This window comes from Choloepus didactylus, chromosome 21, assembly GCF_015220235.1.
Source record: "Choloepus didactylus isolate mChoDid1 chromosome 21, mChoDid1.pri, whole genome shotgun sequence".
Classification (NCBI taxonomy): Eukaryota; Metazoa; Chordata; class Mammalia; order Pilosa; family Megalonychidae; genus Choloepus; species Choloepus didactylus.
The window spans coordinates 3,765,936-3,786,036 of record NC_051327.1 but is presented as its reverse complement, the minus strand read 5'-3'; the positions used below and the strand labels follow the sequence as shown (position 1 = coordinate 3,786,036).

The following is a 20,101-nucleotide window of genomic DNA, read 5'->3' as shown; positions in this document are numbered from 1 at the left end:
TTCCCTACCTGGGAAATTCCTGATACTCTCAAACATTAGGGACTCCCTATTTAATAAGCCAAGCCCCCAACCTTGAGGCCTGCTCTAATGAAACTGATTTCTGTAAGGGGAAGCTAAGCCTACCTATAATTTTGCTGAAGAGTCACTTCCAGAGAACCTCTTTTGTTGCTCAGGTGTGACTTCTCTCTCTGTAAGCCCAACACTGCAAATAAACTCATTACCCTCCCCACTACATGGGACCCAGCTCCCAGGGGTATAAGTCTCCCTGGCAACATGCACCATGACTCTCAGGGATGAGCCTGGCCCTGGATCTTGGGATTAAGAATGCCTTCTTGACCAAAAGGGGGAAAAGAAAATGTAGCAAAATATGGTTTCAGTGGCTAAGAGATTTCAAATAGAGTCAAGTGGCTATTCTGGCAGTTACCCTTATACAAGCTTCAGCTAGATATTATAAATTGCCACAGTATACCAAGTCCCAACCAGCAGTATCCCTGAAAACCCTAAAGAATATCCAGGTCTCTATCTGAGACTCCATAAAAGTCTCACTCAACAAATTTATATTTCGGTAACTTAAAACCTCCAGATCGTTCCTATACCAGATAAGCTCAGAAACCCAGAGGCATCAGTCTCTACAAGAACATCAACCAGTTGCATCTCCCTTCCCCATAATGTCAATAACCCCTTTTCAACATGAAGTTAGAATGGTCATTTTTCAAATATCCCTGAAATTTGAGAGCATGATCAAATGAGAAGGAGGAGTTTTAACAGAGAAGATAGTATTTAGTTATTGATTATGACTACTAAATCATCATATACATATTTCGTTTTAGTCTCTAATGTATTGGAACAGCTAGAAGGAAACACCTGAAATTGTGGAACTGTAACCCATACCATACATTGAAATTTCCTCTATAACTACTTGTTAAACTGTACTTTGAAATTTATCACTTTTCTGCATATATGTTATATTTCACAATAAAAATTGTTTTTAAAAAAAGTCTTGAATAGACGTTTCTCCAAAGATATACAGATGGCATCAAAAGATGCTCGACATCATTAGCCATCAGGGAAATGCAAATCAAAACCACAATGAGATACCATTTCACACCCATTAGAATAGCTGCTATTAAAAGAAAAAACAATTAAGTGTCGGAAAGGATGTGGAGAAATAGGAGCACTCATAAATTGTTGGTGGGAATGTAAAATAGTGCAGCCACCATGTTAAACAGCTGGGCAATTCCTCAGAAAATTAAGTAGAAATTACCATATGACCTGGTAGTCCCACTTTTAGGTATATACCCCAACGAATTGAAAGCAGGGACTCTCACAGATATTTGCATATTGATGTTCATAATGGCATTATGCATAATTGCCAAAAGATGGAAGCAACCCAAGTATCCATCAACAGATGAATGGATAAGCAAAATGTGATATATACATACAGTAGAATACTATTCAGCTATATAAAGGAATGAAGTTCTTATGCATGCTACAATGTGGATGAACCTTGAAGACATCATGTTGAGTGAAAGAAGCTAAACACAAAAAGGACAAATATTGTAGGATGTCACATATGAAATAACTAGAATAAGAAAATTCATAGAGAAAATAGAATACAAGTTACCAGGGGTTGGGTTGAGAAATGGGGAGTTAATGCTCAATTAGTGCAGAGTTTCTGTTTTGGGTGATGGAAAAGTTTTGGTAATGGGTGGTGGTAATTGTAGCAGAACATTTTGAATGTAAGTATACCACTGAATTGCATATTTGAAAGTTGCTAAAATGGGAAATTTTAGGTTGTATATAAAACTGAAAAGAGGCAGTGGTTGAGATGGGACAAATCTAGATAAGCAGCATCCTTAAATACCTCTCTCTTACTAAGTCTTATTTCTGTCTGGGTGTGCTACCCGTGACATGGTTTTGTTATAAATTAAAAAGAAAAGAAAAGATCTGGCTTGAAAAAAAAAAAAAAAAAGAATTCAAGGAAGGCATAAGAGAACAATGTCTCACTATAAATAGAATATAAATAAAGAGATCAAAATTATATAGAAGAAAAAAATTAAATAGAAATTCTAAAGTCAAAGGAATTTGTATTCCATAAAGAGGAATAAAGTACTGATACATGCTACAACATGGCTGAACCTTGAAAACATTGTGTTAATGGTAAGAAGCCAGTCACAAAAGGCCACATATTGTAAGATTCCCTTTATATGAATCAGCCCAGAATCAGCAAATACACAAAGACAGGAAGTAGATTTGTGGTTTCCAGGGCATGCATGATGGGAGTGTTTTGTTTTGTGATAGATAGAGGAAGAGAAAAAATAATAACCTGGGCAAGATCCCAAAGAAAGTAGAAGGGGATAGAATCCAAAATACCAGGAGAAGGATTAACAGGAGGAAAGAATAAATGTGTGCAGATAAATTAATAAATTTGATGGTGAAAAGTTGAGAAGTTGCTTTCTGATGGCCCCTATTTTTTCTGAGAAATAATACAGACAGTCACCTACTGGCTGTGATGGGCTGGTGGATGGGCCTGATGTTTTTGGAGAGTGCTGCAGACTTGGAGTAGGCAGAGAATGGGGAAGCTCTGATTCAGAGAAACCTAACTAGTTTCTGGACAGCAGTGACAGCCCTAAAATTGTAAGTTAAGAATTTACAGTGGCATGCCTCTGCTGTGCTGTTTTGATTTTCTCCATCAGCATCCAGCAGCCTGTGGGTAAATGCAAGAAGGAAGAAACTCATTTTGAATCTGGGTTATGGTTTTTGTCATTAGAGTGCAGTAGAAGGACAGTAGAGCAAGAAGTTAGTTGGTGAGATGATGCATCAAGGACTTGAGGCTGGATAGGAAAGAAAGTGAAAAAAAAGGAAGGTAATTGATAGTGAGAAAGTATAGGACTACGTGACTGGCAGTGCCAGGGAGGAATCAGAACATTTGGAAGTAACGGGAGAGGACACTGTTACCGTAGTTGATTATGGACGCTAGGGCTTGGCCTGAACGTCTTAGGTTCCCTAGGTTTACAGAAATGGTCCATTTATGGTTCATTACACTTCCTTGTCTTGCCTCGTCATTCTTTTGGCCAGTTCACTGTTTATAAGGACCTCTGTCTTAAGGTAGAACCCAGAAAGCACGGCAGATGAAATAATTGCCAGTAGCAATGCTTCTGGAAGAAATAAGTTCATAAAATTTTTAAATTACCTATAGGCTCTTCTTTTCTGGGCTTGTGCACCTACTCATTTAATGAATCAGCTGCTAGGGAGATGTGCATCACTGCCTACATTGGGGCCCTCCCTCCTTGTCCCTCCCTATCCTTATCTGCCCCCAATTCTCCTAAATTCCTTAGCCAACCTGTCACTAAAACATGAAGCTCTGTAGTTTTGGTTTAGCTAGTATAATGTCCCTTGCTTAAATGCAGATGCCCTGGGGTGGGGCAACATGTTAAGCCTTTATCAGTCAGTCATTAAGAGCTTTGTGGGAAAGCATTTTGTCTGTGTTAAAGCCGGATGGCTTGCCAAAAACAGATTTTTGTATCTCTGGGGAGAAAGTAGAGCAAGAGATCCAGATCAGCGGTAGGAATGGGGAGGGCCAGAACTGACAAGAGCTGACAGGCAGAACATTGTGAACGGGTGGGGAACAGCGGCGAGGGGGAGAGGGCAATAGCAAATGTGAACTCCACCGTTTTTGCTCAGGTCCAACTTTATGGGTGACTCCTCTCTATGGCCAGGCTGGCAAGCACTTAAGGAGCAGGATTTGCCCTGACCAACTGTGGTGGATGTGTGCCTCTCTGCTTCACAACCCCTGTGTTACAGACTTTCTGTTCCATAGCTTTTACAGGTGATGATATGCCGCATCCTCACTTTCATTGTGGCAACAGACATGCTCAGCCTGGCTAAATCACTTCAGCAGTGACTCGCATCTGTAGATGATGGGTGTCAAAAGCCTCTTTAGTTAAGATACCCCCACGTAATGGGGTGAGACTCATTATGATTTTCCCTTTTGTGTATTAGAATATACAGATGAGAATACTGAGAAGCATACAGAAGGCTATAGTTCTTAGTTTGGTTTCCTTTTTCCTATTGTGTGCGAGTCTTTTATTTGGCTAAATTGGTTACCTAGGAAACAGCTGCAGGGTAAAGATGGATTGGTTGTTTGGGGAGTGGAATTTTAGGCTCCTTCAAGAGGCTAAAGACCTGTTGGATAAAACAAAAATTAGCGAATGACTGGGCTTGTGCTTAATTAGTGCCGCAGGAAACCACACGGGGGAGGGGAGGAGGGGTAGGCTATGGTTCTGCAGGAGAAGATAATGCAGTGTGATTTTTAATTTAGCTTGTTTAAAATTCGTTTAAGCTCACCAAGTGCTTATTAATTCCTGCTTTGTACCCACGGCTGCAGCCATTGGGGAGTTTCCAATGAAGTAAAAGGTGCAGTTCCTTCCTATTAAAATCTCATGTTTTGTCTCTCATGTTTTGTTTGGGGTAAAAAGAAACTACCTTAAAGTCAAGCACATGATTGTGTGATACAGACTAAATGTGTTAAAAGAATTTGGAGAAAATTAATTCAAAGTGGATCAAAGACCTAAACATTAGCACCAAGACCATAAAACTCTTAGAAGAAAATGTAGGGCAATATCCTAAAGATCTTGTGAAAGGAGGTGGTTTCTTAGACCTCACACCCAAGGCACGAGCAACCAAAAAACAAATAGACAAATGGGATCTCCTCAAAATTAAACACTTTTGTACATCAAAGGACTTTGTCAGAAAAGTCAAAAGGCAACCTACACAATGGGAGATGATATTTGGAAACCACATATCAGATAAGGGTTTAATATCCCGAATATATAAAGGAATCCTGCATCTCAATACCAGAAAGACAAACAATCCAATTAAAAAATGGGCAAAAGACATGAACAGACATTTTTCTGAAGAGGAAATACAAATGGCTCAAAAGCATATGAAAAAATGCTCAACTTCACTGGCTATTAAGGAAATGCAAATCAAAACCACAATGAGATATCATCTCACACCTACCAGAATGGCCATTATCCAAAAAACAGAAAATGACAAGTGCTGGAGAGGATGTGGAGAAAGAGGCACACTTATTCATTGTTGGTGGGAATGTAGATTGGTACAGCCACTCTGGAAGACAGTGTGGAGGTTCCTCAGGAAGCTAAATATAGATTTGCCATATGACCCAGCTATTCCATTGCTGGGTATATACTCAGAGGAACTGAAACTTAAGACACAAACAGACATTTGTAAACCAATGTTTATTGCAGCATTATTCACAATTGCCAAGAGATGGAAACAGCCCAAATGCCCATCAAAGGACTAGTGGATAAACAAACTGTGGTATATACACATGATGGAATATTATGCAGCTGTAAGACAGAATAAAGACATGGATCATGTAATAATGTGGATGAACCTTGAGGACATTATGTTGAGTGAAGTTAGCCAGAAACAAAAGGACAGATTCTGTATGGTCTCACTAATATGAACAAACATTAATGAACAAACTTTGGGAGTTAAAAGCTGACAACACAGGCGACCAAGAGATAGAAAGAGGGCAGAGATCAGCCATCTGATGCTGAAGGAGTACAGAATGTTTAGGATTGATTGCATAGATCCAGAAATAGATAGCATAATACTGTGTGATGGTAGCACGGTATTGTAAGTACACTGAACAAAGATGTCTGTGAGTAAAGCTGAAAGAGGTGGGATAGGAGAATGTATGACACCAGAGTTAAAGATAGATGATAAAGACTGGGACTGTATAACGTGGCAAAAACTGGAGTGGCCAATGACTGTTACTAAATATACAAATATAAAAATGTTTTTGCATGTGGGAAAGCAAATGAATGCCAACCATGTAGAAATTTGAAAAAGGGATGGTATACAGGAAAAAACATAATCAAAGCAAACTGGAGTTTATGGTCAACAGTAACATTGTAATATACCTCCATTAAATGTAACAAAGGCAATACGCCAACACTAAATGTATATGAGAAAGGGGTATAGGGGAGTAATATGGGATTCTTGGTAGTGGTGTTATTTGCTGTCCTTAGTAGTATATTGTATTGTATGACATGTTATTTTTCTTTTTATCATTTTTTCTTATTGCTAAAAAAAAAAAAAAAAAAAAAACAATTTTTCTTGTAGTCATCAGTATGTTCAAATGCTGATTGTGGTGATAAATGTACAACTTTATGATGATACCATGAACAACTGATTGTACACTGTGGATAAATGTATGGTAGGTGAATATAACTCTATAAAATTGTAGGAAAATATATACATAGGAGTAAAAGTGTTGGAGAAAACATGGTGAGAGGGATGATGCCTCACCAATATGAACTAACTACAATGTATAAACTCAGAATTGAATCTTAGAACATAGCCTAACGTGGACACAATAATTGTAATAGTCCCTAGATTGTAAGCTCTTACAGCAGTTAACTCTATCCCTGAATTGTAAGGCCTATCTCTAAACTTTGAGATGCTGATCCCCTACCGTATGTTGTCACAAACATTGGGACTGGTGGTTTGATGTGCTGAGCCCTCGAGCATGGGACTTGCCCTTATGAAGCTCATTACCACAAAGGAGAGTCTAAAGTTGTATGTAATGGTGCCTAAGAGTCTCCCCCTGAGTACCTCTTTGTTGCTCAGATGTGGCCCTCTCTCTCTCTAACTGAGCCATCTCGACAGGTGAACTCGCTGCCCTCCCCTCTACGTGGGACCCAACTCCCAGGGGTGTAAATCTCCCTGGCAACGCAGAGTATGACTTCCGGGAATGAATGTGGACCCAGCATCATGGGACTGAGAGTATCTTCTTGACCAAAAGGGGGATGCAAAATGAGACGAAATGGTTTCAGTGGCTGAGAGATTCCAAATGGAGTTGAGACGTCACTCTGGTGGACATTCTTATGCACTATATAGATAACACCTCTTAGGCCTTAATGTATTGGAATAGCTTTAAGTAAATAGCTGAAACTACCAAACTCCAACCTAGCAGTCTGGACTCCTGAAGACAATTATATAATAATGTAGATTACAAGGGGTGACAGTATGATTGTGAAGACCTTGTGGATCACACCCCCTTTATCTAGTGTATGGATGAGTGGAGGAATGGGGATAAAAACTAAAGGACAAATGGGGTGGGATGGGGGGATGATTTGGGTGTTTTTTTTTACTTTTATTTTTTATTCTTGTTCTGGTTCTTTCTGATGTAAGAAAAATGTTCAGAGATAGATTGTGGTGACGAACACATAACTATGTTATCATACTGTGGACAGTGGATTGTATATCATGGATGATTGTATGGTGTGTGAATGTATTTCAATAAAACTGAATTTAATAAAAAAAAAAAAAAAGAATTTGGAGAAAGGTAAACATCTTGGCTAGGCAACCTAAGTGATGGATTTGAGTCTTCAGGCAGAAGATAATTCTTTTAGGTAAAGATGAAATTTACACACCCTGGTGAAAGTTTATTAACAGTACCTGAATTTACAGATATAATAGAAGCATCACAATTACCCTTGCAGATCTCCACCCCCAGTTAGCTTGTGGAAAATATGTGTGAACTATGATATAAATTTTGTTGGCATTTTCTTACTCAAGAAAATGAATTTTAACAATGTTGGTAGACCATTGTTTGCACCAACCCTTGTATAATTTAAGCAAAGTCTATTTTCACTGAAATTGTAATAGTATTCATTTTAGAATCTCTGACGACTACATCAATGCCAAGCAAGAGACATTCTATAAAATATTTGTGAATTAATTTTCTTATAGACAGTATACCTTCTGGTTGCCAGTTACCATTAGCTTTCTTTTCTTCCAGAATATAACTGCTGAATATTTGGTCTTGATTTGTGATGATAAAGTGTCTTATAAATACAGGAGCAGAGCTCTTCTTTTAAAGCTGAACATTTGTTAGGTAATTTCTTGTTCTTGGGCACTGCTATGAATGCCCACTTTATTTCCAAAATTACAATAAAATGCTTTATCATAATAAGACACTCCCCTCCCCAAGTTTTCTTTTCAAGGATACTTTTTAGTGTTTCAATTTAAAGACAATTATGCAATTGTGCTCACCCCACCCCCATCCTTTTCTGTTTTCAAGCTGTTACCACAAAACTTTAAAGTTAGCAATAGAGTCAGAAACTTTGAACTGATTTGCTTCTCTGTGGCCTATGAAGTCACTCAGCAGCAAGCCGTGGCTACAGGAAGGCATATAGCTTGGGGCGTTCTTGTGAAAGTTCACCTACTCTTTCTCCCTGGGTCTGTCTTCTTCTTGCCCACCACAAACCCATCATTACAGTGCTGTTCCACCTGTGCAGAAACCACCAGATGGGCCTAATTATTAGATGACTTAGGAGAAAAAGTACAGCTTGTTCAAATGTTACCCTCTTCCACTGTACTTAAAAAGTTATGGAGAGATAAAGTTAGCTTTAGGGAAAAAAGACTGCAACTCAATTTTAAGAGCAGAACTGATTTCTCATTTCATTTTCTTTCAACTCACTGCTTAATTGCTAAAAATGTATGAGTGGCTAAAAACAAATTGCTAGAAAGCACCTTCTCTCCAACATCCCTACCTTTCCACAGATACATATATACAAACGCATCTGGCCACAGTCTATCGTCTCCCATCAGGGCATTTTCCCAAAACACCTCTAGGAATTTTACTGACTGTCCTCAAAGAAAGCACTTGTTCATGGCAAGTGTTATGGTTTTGAGGTTAATTTTTTTTTTCAATTTCTGTTCATATTAAGAAAATAAGACAAAAAAGTTATTGTGTTTTCAAATGGCTCCAGAAATTTCTTTTATTATACTTTGGCAACTCTTTTCCCCACTTGCAGTTGACCTTCAAAAGGGAAACAAGCAGTTTTTATTTAGAAGAAATACTTTAATCATTCTTCTTAGTGGGGAAGAAGAGAAAATAATTGCTTTTTTAACCTTCCTAATCTGGATTTCTGTAAATCAGTCCACCCCAGATTTGATAGAGGGGGTTCTTGGGTTTGACATCAGAACATCTTTTTGGAAAAGAGTGCTTTATGTTTTACAAAAATCACTTTCATTTTATTTAAACGTGAGGAGGGAGAGGCTCTATAAAATTATCACTACTGCTTTTGTGCTTTTATGCTGAAGCATGCCAGTAATGGTTTGGCAATGTGAACACTTGTACACTGTACAAAAATTGTTGAACTTAACAAATAGAGGGGAATCCACTAGATTTTCCAACATATTTTCTTGAATTTAATGGAAAAATACTTATTTTATTATTCTTAGTCCTTTTAATGTTGACAGAACATATTGCTTCTAGTGTTTAATTCATTATATAATTTTTTTAATATATTGTGATTAGGCATACTTCAAATTTGTCTTCAATTGTAACTTTTCCTGAAAAAAAATTTTTTTCTCCATAGCCAAAATAAAGTAAATGTACACTGAATCTTGGATCTGGGAATTTTAAAAATTCCAGCTCTTTCTGCTAGCATGTAAGCTCAATGTGGGCAGAAACCTCATCTATCTGTATTCCCCAAGAGCCTAAAGCAGTGCCAGACACAAGCACTAAAAAAAATATTTGTTCCACAAGAAGCCAAGTATTTGGGGGCCATAAGATCCTGCAACCTCATTATGGGGTATGTACTTGGAAGATCTGAGAGCAGAGACATGAATGGACATTGGCACACTGGTGTTTATGGAGGCAGTATTCATGATTTGCAATGGGTGGAGGTGGCCTAAGGGTACACCAACTAAGGAACAGAATGGTGAACTACAGTGTATGCATATAATGGGACATTGAGAATTACAAGAAGGAGTGAAGCTGTGAGACACACAAGGAGGTGAATGGATCCTGTAGACAGCATTTTGAGTGAAATACACTAGAAACAAAGGCAAACACAATAATGCCTCACCAATATGGACCAACTACAGTGTGTAAACTCAGAATTGAATCTTAGAGCACAGCCTAAAAGGGAAATGATTATTGCGATGGTTCCTAGATTGTAAGCTCTTACAGCAGTCAATTCTGTTCCTGAATTGTAATGGTCATCTCCAAACTCTGCGATGCTGATCCCTTTGTGTATAACCTGATTGGTCCCTGGAACACTGGAAATCTGTGTGACACCTGAAACTCAGAGCTAGAGCTCGGCAGATATGAATGTCAGTATTAACTGTTTAAAAAAAAAAAAAAAAAGCTGAAAAATACTTCAATTAGAGATATGAATGAAGCAGATCTGGTTAAGAATAAGGCAAGTCAGGCCAAAAGGTAAAGGTTGAAACTGACTATGTTAAAACTTCAACTTCCTTGTGAGACCAAGGGAAGAGGTGTTTATTTGGTTTGTTTAAACACCACAATTACATGGAACTTTGAATAGGAAATGAGATATGGTAGGTTTGTATAGGTTAGAGTGAAATAGCAACACATCCCAAAGTAGTTTGGGCGGAGAATAAAAATATATATGCAGGGCGCCCCTGAGGAGCTGGGGGGAAATGCAGAGGTGTTGGACTTCCTCACCTGGATTGTTGCTGATGTTCTCACAGCATTGAGGACTGATGGCTTGGTATGCCCTCTGTCTTAGGGCTTGCCCTTATGATGCTTGTTACTGCAAAGGAGAGGCTAAACCTGCTTATAATTGTGCCTGAGTCTCCCCCTGAGTGCCTCTTTGTTGCTCACATGTGGCCCTCTCTCTCTCTAACTGAGCCACCTCGGCAGGTGATTCACTGCCTTCCCCTCTACGTGGGACCTGACTCCCAGGGTTGTAAATCTCCCTGGCAACACAGGAGATGACTCCCGGAGATGAATCTGAACCCGTCATCGTGGGATTGAGAACATCTTGACCAAAAGGGGGATGTGAAATGAAACGAAATAAAGCTTCAGTGGCTGAGAGATTTCAAATGGAGTCGAGAGGTCACTCTGGTGGATGCTCTTAAGCACTATATAGATAACACTTTTTAGGTTTTAATGTGTTGGAATAGCTAGAAGTAAATACCTGAAACTATCAAACTCCAACCCAATAACCTTGACTCTTGAAGATGATTGTATAACAATGTAGATTACAAGGGGTGACAGTGTGATTGTGAAAACCTTGTGGATCTCACTCCCTTTATCCAGTGTATGGATGGATGAGTAGAAAAATGGGGACCAAAACTAAATGAAAAATAGGGTGGGATGGTGGAGATGATTTGAGTGTTCATTTTCACTTTTATTTCTTATTCTGATTCTGATTCTTTCTAGTGTAAGGAAAATGTTCAAAAATAGATTGGGGTGATGAATGCATAATTATATGATGGTAATGTGAACAGTTGATTGTACACCATAGATGATTGTATAGTATGTGAATATATCTCAATAAAACTGAATTTAATTAAAAAATTAAAAAAAAGTGTTTAATGAACAACTGAATGAGCTGCCTTTCACTGTGGCTTATGTGAGGTTTTTTAAAAAGTGTGCTTTGTGTATTAAGCCCAGTATTACTCCATTGTGAACTGCAGCAGCATGCTGAAGAGTAGAACTCAGTGGAATTAAGTGTTTGAATGACCTGTGCAGAGAGAAATAAGTTTTAAGGACTGGTAAGGGTGATAGTGGGGAATATTCCCTAGGTATGCCAAACCCACTAAAGCATTCCCACCTTTTGCTCTCCCCAGGAGCGCTCACTGTGGGCCTTGTGCGACAGTGTCAAACTATCCATGGACGAGACCGGACATGCATCCCTCCCCGGCTTCCCCCAGAGTGGGTCACCACTCTGTTTTTTATCATCATGGGTATCATTTCATTGACTGTCACATGTGGTTTGCTGGTGGCTTCCCACTGGCGAAGAGAAGCTACAAAATATGCTCGATGGATAGCATTCACTGGAAGTAAGTACCCTGTGCTTACCAAATTTGTCTAGAAGGCACACGCACTGGTAAATTTGTGAGGATAACCAAGAATCAATAATAAAGACTCCATAATCATGCAAACACCAGTTGTGTATGGCCATGAGATAGACTCTACGCAGCCCCTACCAGTTCTTCCAAACTCTCTCCACAAGACCAGGACATCTAAAATCTTAATCACCTCTTGTATGAAATGCTATTTAGTGAATATTAGTTTTGTTCACATTGTGATAGTGTGACTCAGAGCTATAACTATCCTGAGTCTTTTCCTCTTCTTGAAGATATTGGTGTTTTCTATCCAATAAAGATAAATGTAGAAGAAAATACAACAAAAATAGAAATTGGATGAAGGTGGTGATTGGCTTTTTAATCATCATTTTGAGTTTCTACTTGACCATTGCAAATGAACACGTTTGGTCGTTTAATAATTTTTTACCAGCATTTCTTTCTCCATTAAGCTATGCCCAGGGATGTGATATATTTACAGTACCGTACTCTTGTACTTTTCAAAATTGCTTTAATTTCAGAACATCAAAAGCTTGTCCCAAGTTAAACAAAAGAAACAAAGATGCACAAGAAAAGATATTTCCGTATTTCTGCTTTTTTGCATCTTTCTCTCAAAAGCAATTTTGTCCCCTAGGGGGCATTTGAGAATGTCTGGAAACATTTTTGATGGTCACAACTAGGGGGATGCTATTGGCTTCTAGCAGGTGGAGGACAGGGATGCTGTTCAAAATCCTACAGTGCATAAGACGCTCCCCCCACAATAAAGAATCATCTGGCCCCAAATAGCTAAAGTGCCATTGTTGAGGAAACCTGTTTTAAAGGAACAGAGTTTGACAATGCCTATGCAAAATATTATGGGATTTAACTTCTGATTCAGTGCCTTAAAATCATCCTCAGTTTTGTATAAGTTTCACTTGATACCTTCATTTAAAACTAGTTTCACAGGGGTAAGAGATAATCCCATGTATCCCTGTTAATGTTAAAAGGCCCTCAGAGCCTGTTTTTCCCTTTCTCTCTGTAAAACTTCCTATTTAATGTATATGCTTCTTGCTCTATTTATTTATTTATTTATATTTTTGGTCTGAGGACAGGGATGCTGTTCAACATCCTACAGTGCATAAGGCACTCAATTTTAAATTTTAGACCATATGCTTCTGACATAAAAATAGCTTCTCCACTCTTACTAAATAGCCTGAAACAAGTTGGTGATGTTTACCCTTTCAGATGTTTTACCCTGGTGATGTTTTACCCTTTCAGATAGGCCCTCCAAGGTCTCTCTTTTCTGGAGAGTAGGGTCAGGAGACCCTCATAGAGATATTACTGCTAAATCAAAGGCTAGTGACAGAGTATCTGAAGAGAGGATGACTTTTATATATTACACTCAGATGCAGCCATTTTATCCAGATAGGAGTCACTCTTTAAGGAGTAAAATAAAATCAGAGAAGAAGGATTTAGTTTCTGGATTTAGTTGAAATTTGGAATGCATTTGATTCTGATGACCAAATAAAGGGAAAGAACTAAGGTTGTCTTATTTGTTTTTCACATCTCTTCAACAGAGATGATTTATGTTTTTACCCCCAATACAACATGTTTTTCCTTTATTTTTTAGTTAAATAATTTAATTTTTCAAAATGCTAATGTGTGCATATGAAACATAATTCAAAACCTGTGAAAGAGTAATAACCAAGTAAAAAGTAAGTCTCATTTGAGGCCCTACCACCCAGCCATCCCTTTCCTTGAGGCATCCATTGTTACTCGTTTCTAGGGTTTTTACCAGAGGTGTTCTATGCATAGAAATATGTATGTATGTATACGTATGTGTTTTATAAATATATATCTACATAAAGTTTTTTCACGCTATTCTGCACCTTGCTTTTTTAACATAGCAATATAAATGGGAGTTAATTTCCTGTAAGTACACATAGAGCTTTCTCCTTAGCTTCCTTAAATACATTGTTTTTGTTATCAGACTTGTTGTCCTGGGGTGGCAGTCCTCAGAGGGATGGGGCTCCCCCTAGCGTTTCTATTCAGCCCTTGAAAATGTACTTGATCCATATTGTACACGTATTTCTATTGTGGTTACACAGTGTTTCCTCATGGATGTGAGGATAGCATTTCCTGGTGGGTGCGCACAGTGGGGAAATGTCTCTCAGAGAAGAGATGCAGATGATGGGGCCAGCCTTGGGGGCAAGGGAAACAAAGATGTGTCATTTTCTCTAGTCTGACCTGTCTCCTTTCCTTTACCACCCTGATTACTTTCTTTTCTAGCAGTGCACCTGATTTCTGACTTGTACCGCCAAGAAATCTGTACCGTGGAGAAAATGAAGTTATGTCTCTTATCATTGTATTTAGGACTCGGAACTTAACCTCCAAGGGCTGATAGATATTATCAACATTAATAATTGTGTTAAGATCTAAAGCACCTTCACAGTTCTCAATAGCTTAAAAGGAAAACTCATTCGCCTACATTAAATCTGCTCCCCTGGATAAGAGTTTATAGCTTCCTTAAAATTTGATTAAGTTTTTCCTAACCAATTTGGAAAATGTTTAACCTTTGTAAAATAAAAATCCTACTTTAAATATTGTTGCAAAACAATTATTCCATTATAAAGGATAGATTTTTATTTCACAGTAGCAAATAGGGAAGGATAGAAATAAAGTTGGCACATCAGTTGACAGAATGAGTAATTTTAATATCTAAAATTTTTTTTCAAAACTTTTTAGGACTCCTTAAAATTAGATTAGTCACATTGCAGAGAAAGTTCTGTTTTTAAAACAGTGACCTTGGCTATTGCTTTTTATTAGTTTGTGTGTTATTAGTACTTAGATTGTGGTTTTGCTTTATTTACCAAACTATCTTAAGCCATAAAAACCATTAGAAATTAGTGACAACACTAATAAGTGGGCATTGGCAGCACTAAATTATTTATTGCTGACTATGCAACAAAAAGATCAAAAGCTCTAAAACTTAAGGCCTGAAGTTTTCATTTATTCTACAGTAGGTATCTGAAAGAATCCAGGTTCACTTATGTAATATTATTTAGTGTAGTAGTTGGTCCAAAATGAGACAGATTCTGCATAATATAAAATAATCTACATAAGTGGTGTAAAGCAAACAAGCATGCCAATGTGTTTCTTAAGCTGGTGTATTGCTTAAGAAAATATGCTACTTTTTAATACATTGCTGGAGCTATTCTTTCCAAGAAAGGATTCCTAACTGGTGGGGCTCTCATATAAGCTTGTTTGTTTTAAATAGTAATTTTTTTACCTTTAATCATATTTTTTTTATTGTAGACACAACACAAACACACAGAAGCAACAACCCTCTGACTGCAATTCAACAAGTAGCTAGAGAGCAAACCCCAAATATCACAGGCCACAGTTCCACAGTCTCAGTCACACACACCGTCCCCTGCGAAACACAACATATATACAAAAAGATTCTCATGTAAGTTTTGATTGAGTAATGCAAAAAAATTAGAGAAATATGTCACGATATATTTATCAATATTCTCAGGAATATTCTCAGGAATATTAAACCTTTTAATTTGGAAAAGGTTTCTAATTCGTGTAATAACGGAAAGTTTCAAATCTTCATATACATTGGCTGTGGTAACCTAGGTCTCACTTCCCATCAAACTGAAGAAATGTTTCTGCCTCCAAAGAAATTTGAAGGACTCTGAATATTTGGCCAATATGCTTTCAAAAAGCATAAAATATTTTCTTGGAAAAGCTATGCTATCTGCACATAATTTTTGTTTGCTAAGAAGAGCTTTCCTTTTTTTTTTTTTTTTTTCCCTTCTGGTAGCATGGGATCATACTCTTTGCTAAAACATTGGACTGTGGAATTACTTCTACCCAGACATAGGGTTTTCTGATATCTTTCTAGAAGCATTTTAGCAATAATATATTTCACTGTTGATTATATACAAAATTCAAAGAAAGTTTCCCTACCTACCCCCCCACCACACACACACACACACACACACACACACACACACACACACAACTTTAACCTGTGTTTATTCAGAAACCTGGGAGAGATTTATGTTTTCAGAATATTGTTATTGACAATTTACTAATTATCCCAGAAGTCTTAGGCCCTTCCCACTGGCTGACTATGAGTCAGAAAACAATAAATGGCACTTCCATTTGTATGTGCCTTTTCTCCAGTTCCTTCTAACTAACATTAACTGAGAGGAGTAGAAAATTGGCAAAATAATGGCTATGATAATAATATAATAGGCATCATTTATTGAACTCTTACTCTTAACCTAGCACTGTGCCCCAGACTTGATATTATTTTGTTTATCCTTCTAGTATTTTCCCCATTTTCAGAAGAGAACAGAGGCCTGCCTAAGATTGCACAGCTAGTGAGTAGTAGAGTCAGAACTTGGCCACTATCTGACTGTAACTGGTGCCCTTACATCACTATTCTGAGTGGTCAGGAATAGTATAGCTGAGTACCGGTAGATTTGTTGAAGGCCTTTCTTCATGCTGCTGTTCAAAATTGTCCTTATATAATAAAGTCTTTTACTATATTTAACTGCTAAACTTCTGGAGATAATTTGATCTATAATATATGCAAGCCTTTTGTCAAATGGTCCATATTTTAACAAGTTTGACCATGTTATAAACCCACAACCTTTCTTATAAACCTCCTTTGTGCCAAATTTTTCTTGTTTGTTTTTTTTTAAATCACCAAACCATGTGACTAATGTTGTGTTTTGGTTTGTTTTACAGTGATCCTTTTCTGTATGGCCGCCCTAATATTTCCAATAGGATTTTACATCAATGAAGTCGGAGGTCAACCTTATAAATTACCCAACAACACAGTAGTTGGGTCATCATATGTACTTTTTGTCTTATCAATTTTCTTTACAATAGTAGGACTTCTATTTGCTGGCAAAGTTTGTTTACCGGGCTGATGAATGTCGTAATTGCTTGACTCTGCTTTTATTTTTTAATTTTTTAAAAAAAAATTTTTGGAGGGTTGGAGGACAAAGGCAAGGCATCTGAGCAATCCTCTCATAGAAGATGCTTAGATGCAAGTGATGTTGAAAAGAAAAATGCTTTGATTTGTTCTCACTATGCACTTTGGATTTTAAAAAGTGAGGATAGCCTTTTCCTTAACCAAATACAGACAATATTGACTAAATCTCCTGAGCACATTCAGGCAGTCAGGTCTGCACTGTGATAGCAACCTAGTGAAGGAGAATGCTTTATACTGAAAAGCATGTGGCCCTTTGTGACTCTGTTGTTGCGTTTTTAACGTCTAATGATTCATTTGAGGAAAAAAAGTCTTAAGTATTTATGAATCTTGGTGGACCAGAGGGATGCAAGAGAAGTTCAAGTGGGGCTGGCCTCACTTCCTAAGAAATTAGTGTTCATAGCTCCCTGATAATGGCACCAGATCACCATTGCATTACTGCACCAAGAAGCCAATAGATCAAAACTTGTTTGCTAAAGTATATGTAAAAATTCTGAAATTCCCTATTCTCTGTGTACAAAAAAAAAAAAAAATCAAACACTAAGAAACATTGTTTGTGGTGGGTGGGTGGGGGAAATCTTCCTTATATTTATATAAATATATATAATATATATATTTTGCTGATGCAGTATACAGTGTGTATATATGTGTGTGCGTATGCGTGTGTAAATTTATGTACACACACATGCAAACAGTTCCTGGAAGAGAACTCTGAATACTTTGCTAGCAAAACACTGTGGTGTGCAAACCTAGAACTCAAATAGAAAAAAAAGCCATTTCTCTGAAGGCTGCATAGTGGAGAGAGTCTTCAGTTTACCTCATTCTTTGTAGCAGCCCTTGGTTTTAACAGGTTTTTGTAATAGGTACAAATAATCCCATACCTGTCTAGGTGCAATTTTAAGTTAAGCTAAATTCTTTGTAGGGTTAATTTATTTGTATACAATAACAGAAGGTAAGATCATGTCATAACTTTAAAGTTCAAACCTTATAATTTGGGGAATCTGACACTATTTAAATTATTAGCGACTGTTGTCTGTTGTACAGAGGTTCTCTTTTCTACTGGCTCAGTCTGTTATATTAATAATGCATTTTATATGTTCAAGCACACAATACACAGATACAGAGTTCACTAGTAAATATCAATTCACAATATTTTGGCTATTTACAACACTAATTTTATTCTGCCATAAAAATTCAGTCTTGTGTTCTTTTTATCTGTACGCATTTTTAACACATCCCATTTACCAAAAACCTGAGCAATACAGTATTTTCTTTATATGCTATATGCCCTCTTTGCTAAAACTAACATCTTTGCATTTACTTTAAAGTGTACTAAACTGACAGCTTTAAGTTTTTTTCCTAAAAGAAGCATTGCAATTAACCTTGAACCCAGAAATCGTGTTAGAATACCATATTTCTCTTCACATTTCCATGCCTCTATGTCAATGCTTAGTTGTTTTTCCAAATGAACACTATAGAAATAATCTCCTGTTTGAAATGTAGGGCAGGAGCATCTTCCGTGGCAATGAAGCTAAGTTTTCCTTCTTTATGGTGAAATGGCAACCCAAAATGTCCCTATGAGAAGAGAGTCCGCTGTAGCCCATGCACCACACAAGCAGAAATGAATCAACTGTTTCTTAAGAAGCCAGATGATAAATTTTGGAATAATTACTTCAGCAATGGGGCTACCTCCTCAGATGTTCATAGTGTCAAGTGGAGGAGCCGGAGGTGTTTGGCACTGGTCTGTTTGACATTCAGCAGTATTTTATTATGAACGAAAACACCAGTGTTTCAGCTCACTTAGGCAGTCAAGGGTAAGAGGTGGACTACAGAATGTCTGGAGGAATGTCACACTTTCCCTTCCCAGGGAAAAAGAAAACTTTAGGGAATGTCTGAGGGAGACTATTTTTCCCCAAGTATTATGATGTCTGGTCAGTTCTAAGAATACCACAGGACATGTTTTCTGTAAATTTGGAATTGGCAGTTCCCATTGTGATTTGATGGGTCCTCAATTAATGGAGCACTTTGAAGGAAAGCATTAGTTGTCACCATTATACCACTGAGATAAAGTGTTAGCAAAGTATGATTCAAATTAATTTATGATATGACCAAGAGCTTTTCTCTTCTGAAAGATGAATTTTATTGTAAATAGTTTCTCAAAATATTTTTAACTGGATCATGAGCATGGGGAGAGAGAGTTTCTCAGCTGCTAAGAATTTCCCCACTGTTTACGTCTTTCACTTACAGTGGTATTGCATACAAGACTGCAAAATTTAAGGTTTTATGTGTATCAATTACCTAATCCATTAAATTGTCCTTAATCTCATCATTTTCTTGGGTTCATGAATGGCTGATAGGGGAAAATTCCCTCTAACCAGTCAGCACTGTAACCCAGGATTAAAACTGTCCCATCAAGTGTTATGTGAAGTCAAATATTTGTATTCTTCCAAACCAAACATTGAAATGGACTCATTCTTATAAAAGTCTATAAATCCTGTAAGTGAAAAGATAGACAACTGTCATCAGTTGCTTTTAAAAAGGTCACTATATTAAGTACTATATAGTGCAGTATTAATTTATAGCAGGAAATCATATCTTGTAAACTGTATATAAAACACTATTTTATGGTGCAATCATTTGTCAAACTTTTGTCTGTTACATTGTTTTTAGAGTGTGTGCATTCTTCTCATACCTAAGAACATCACTGTAAAATCTGCTGAAAACTATAGGTTTTATTTGCACAGGATTTAATTAGTTTGAGATTTTTGGAAGCTCCTATTGAACATGCCTAAACACCTGTAAACGTGAAAAATTCAATTCATTAAAAGCAAACGTTTCAGTATGATTCTTTCCAAAGGTAATCCATGTTCTATGTTGTTAATGTGTGTACGTAATTTTTTCTGACTCTTCCACTTCTTATAGACCTATTTTCTGTTTCGTTTGTTTTATTTTTGAAGGACGGCTCTTTTTTTTTCTTTTTAATATTCTAGATGACCAAAACACTTAATTGGTTTTTACCTTTTTGCCTAAAGCTTTGATATCCCTACTTGATGTTCTGTGAATTCACTCTTTAATCTCTTAACTTAAATAATAATAAATAGTCCTGGTGACAAACAATCTACTGATTTAGAGGAAAGGCCCTGAAAAAGTATTGGACACTAACTTTGGATATCCTCTTAGCTATTATTTTGCATCATGGGTTTCCTGGGAGGAACATGTTGCATTTATTTT

General features: G+C 37.2%; 1 protein-coding gene across 3 annotated transcripts in view; it reads left to right on the top strand.

Moving 5' to 3' along the window:
* The window catches only part of MOSMO (modulator of smoothened), a 112,915-nt gene that overhangs the window by 88,783 nt on the left and 4,031 nt on the right, over positions 1–20,101 (top strand). Inside the window, exons 2-3 of one of the 3 annotated variants that reach the window (XM_037813554.1) lie at positions 11,644–11,856; positions 16,624–17,403. In XM_037813554.1, coding sequence (XP_037669482.1) covers positions 11,644–11,856; positions 16,624–16,808 — 398 coding nt within the window. In that variant the 3' untranslated portion in view covers positions 16,809–17,403. Of the gene's footprint in view, positions 1–11,643; positions 11,857–14,148; positions 15,642–16,623; positions 17,404–20,101 lie in introns of those variants that run through there. The other 2 variants (XM_037813556.1, XM_037813557.1) reach the window with 2 other exon arrangements.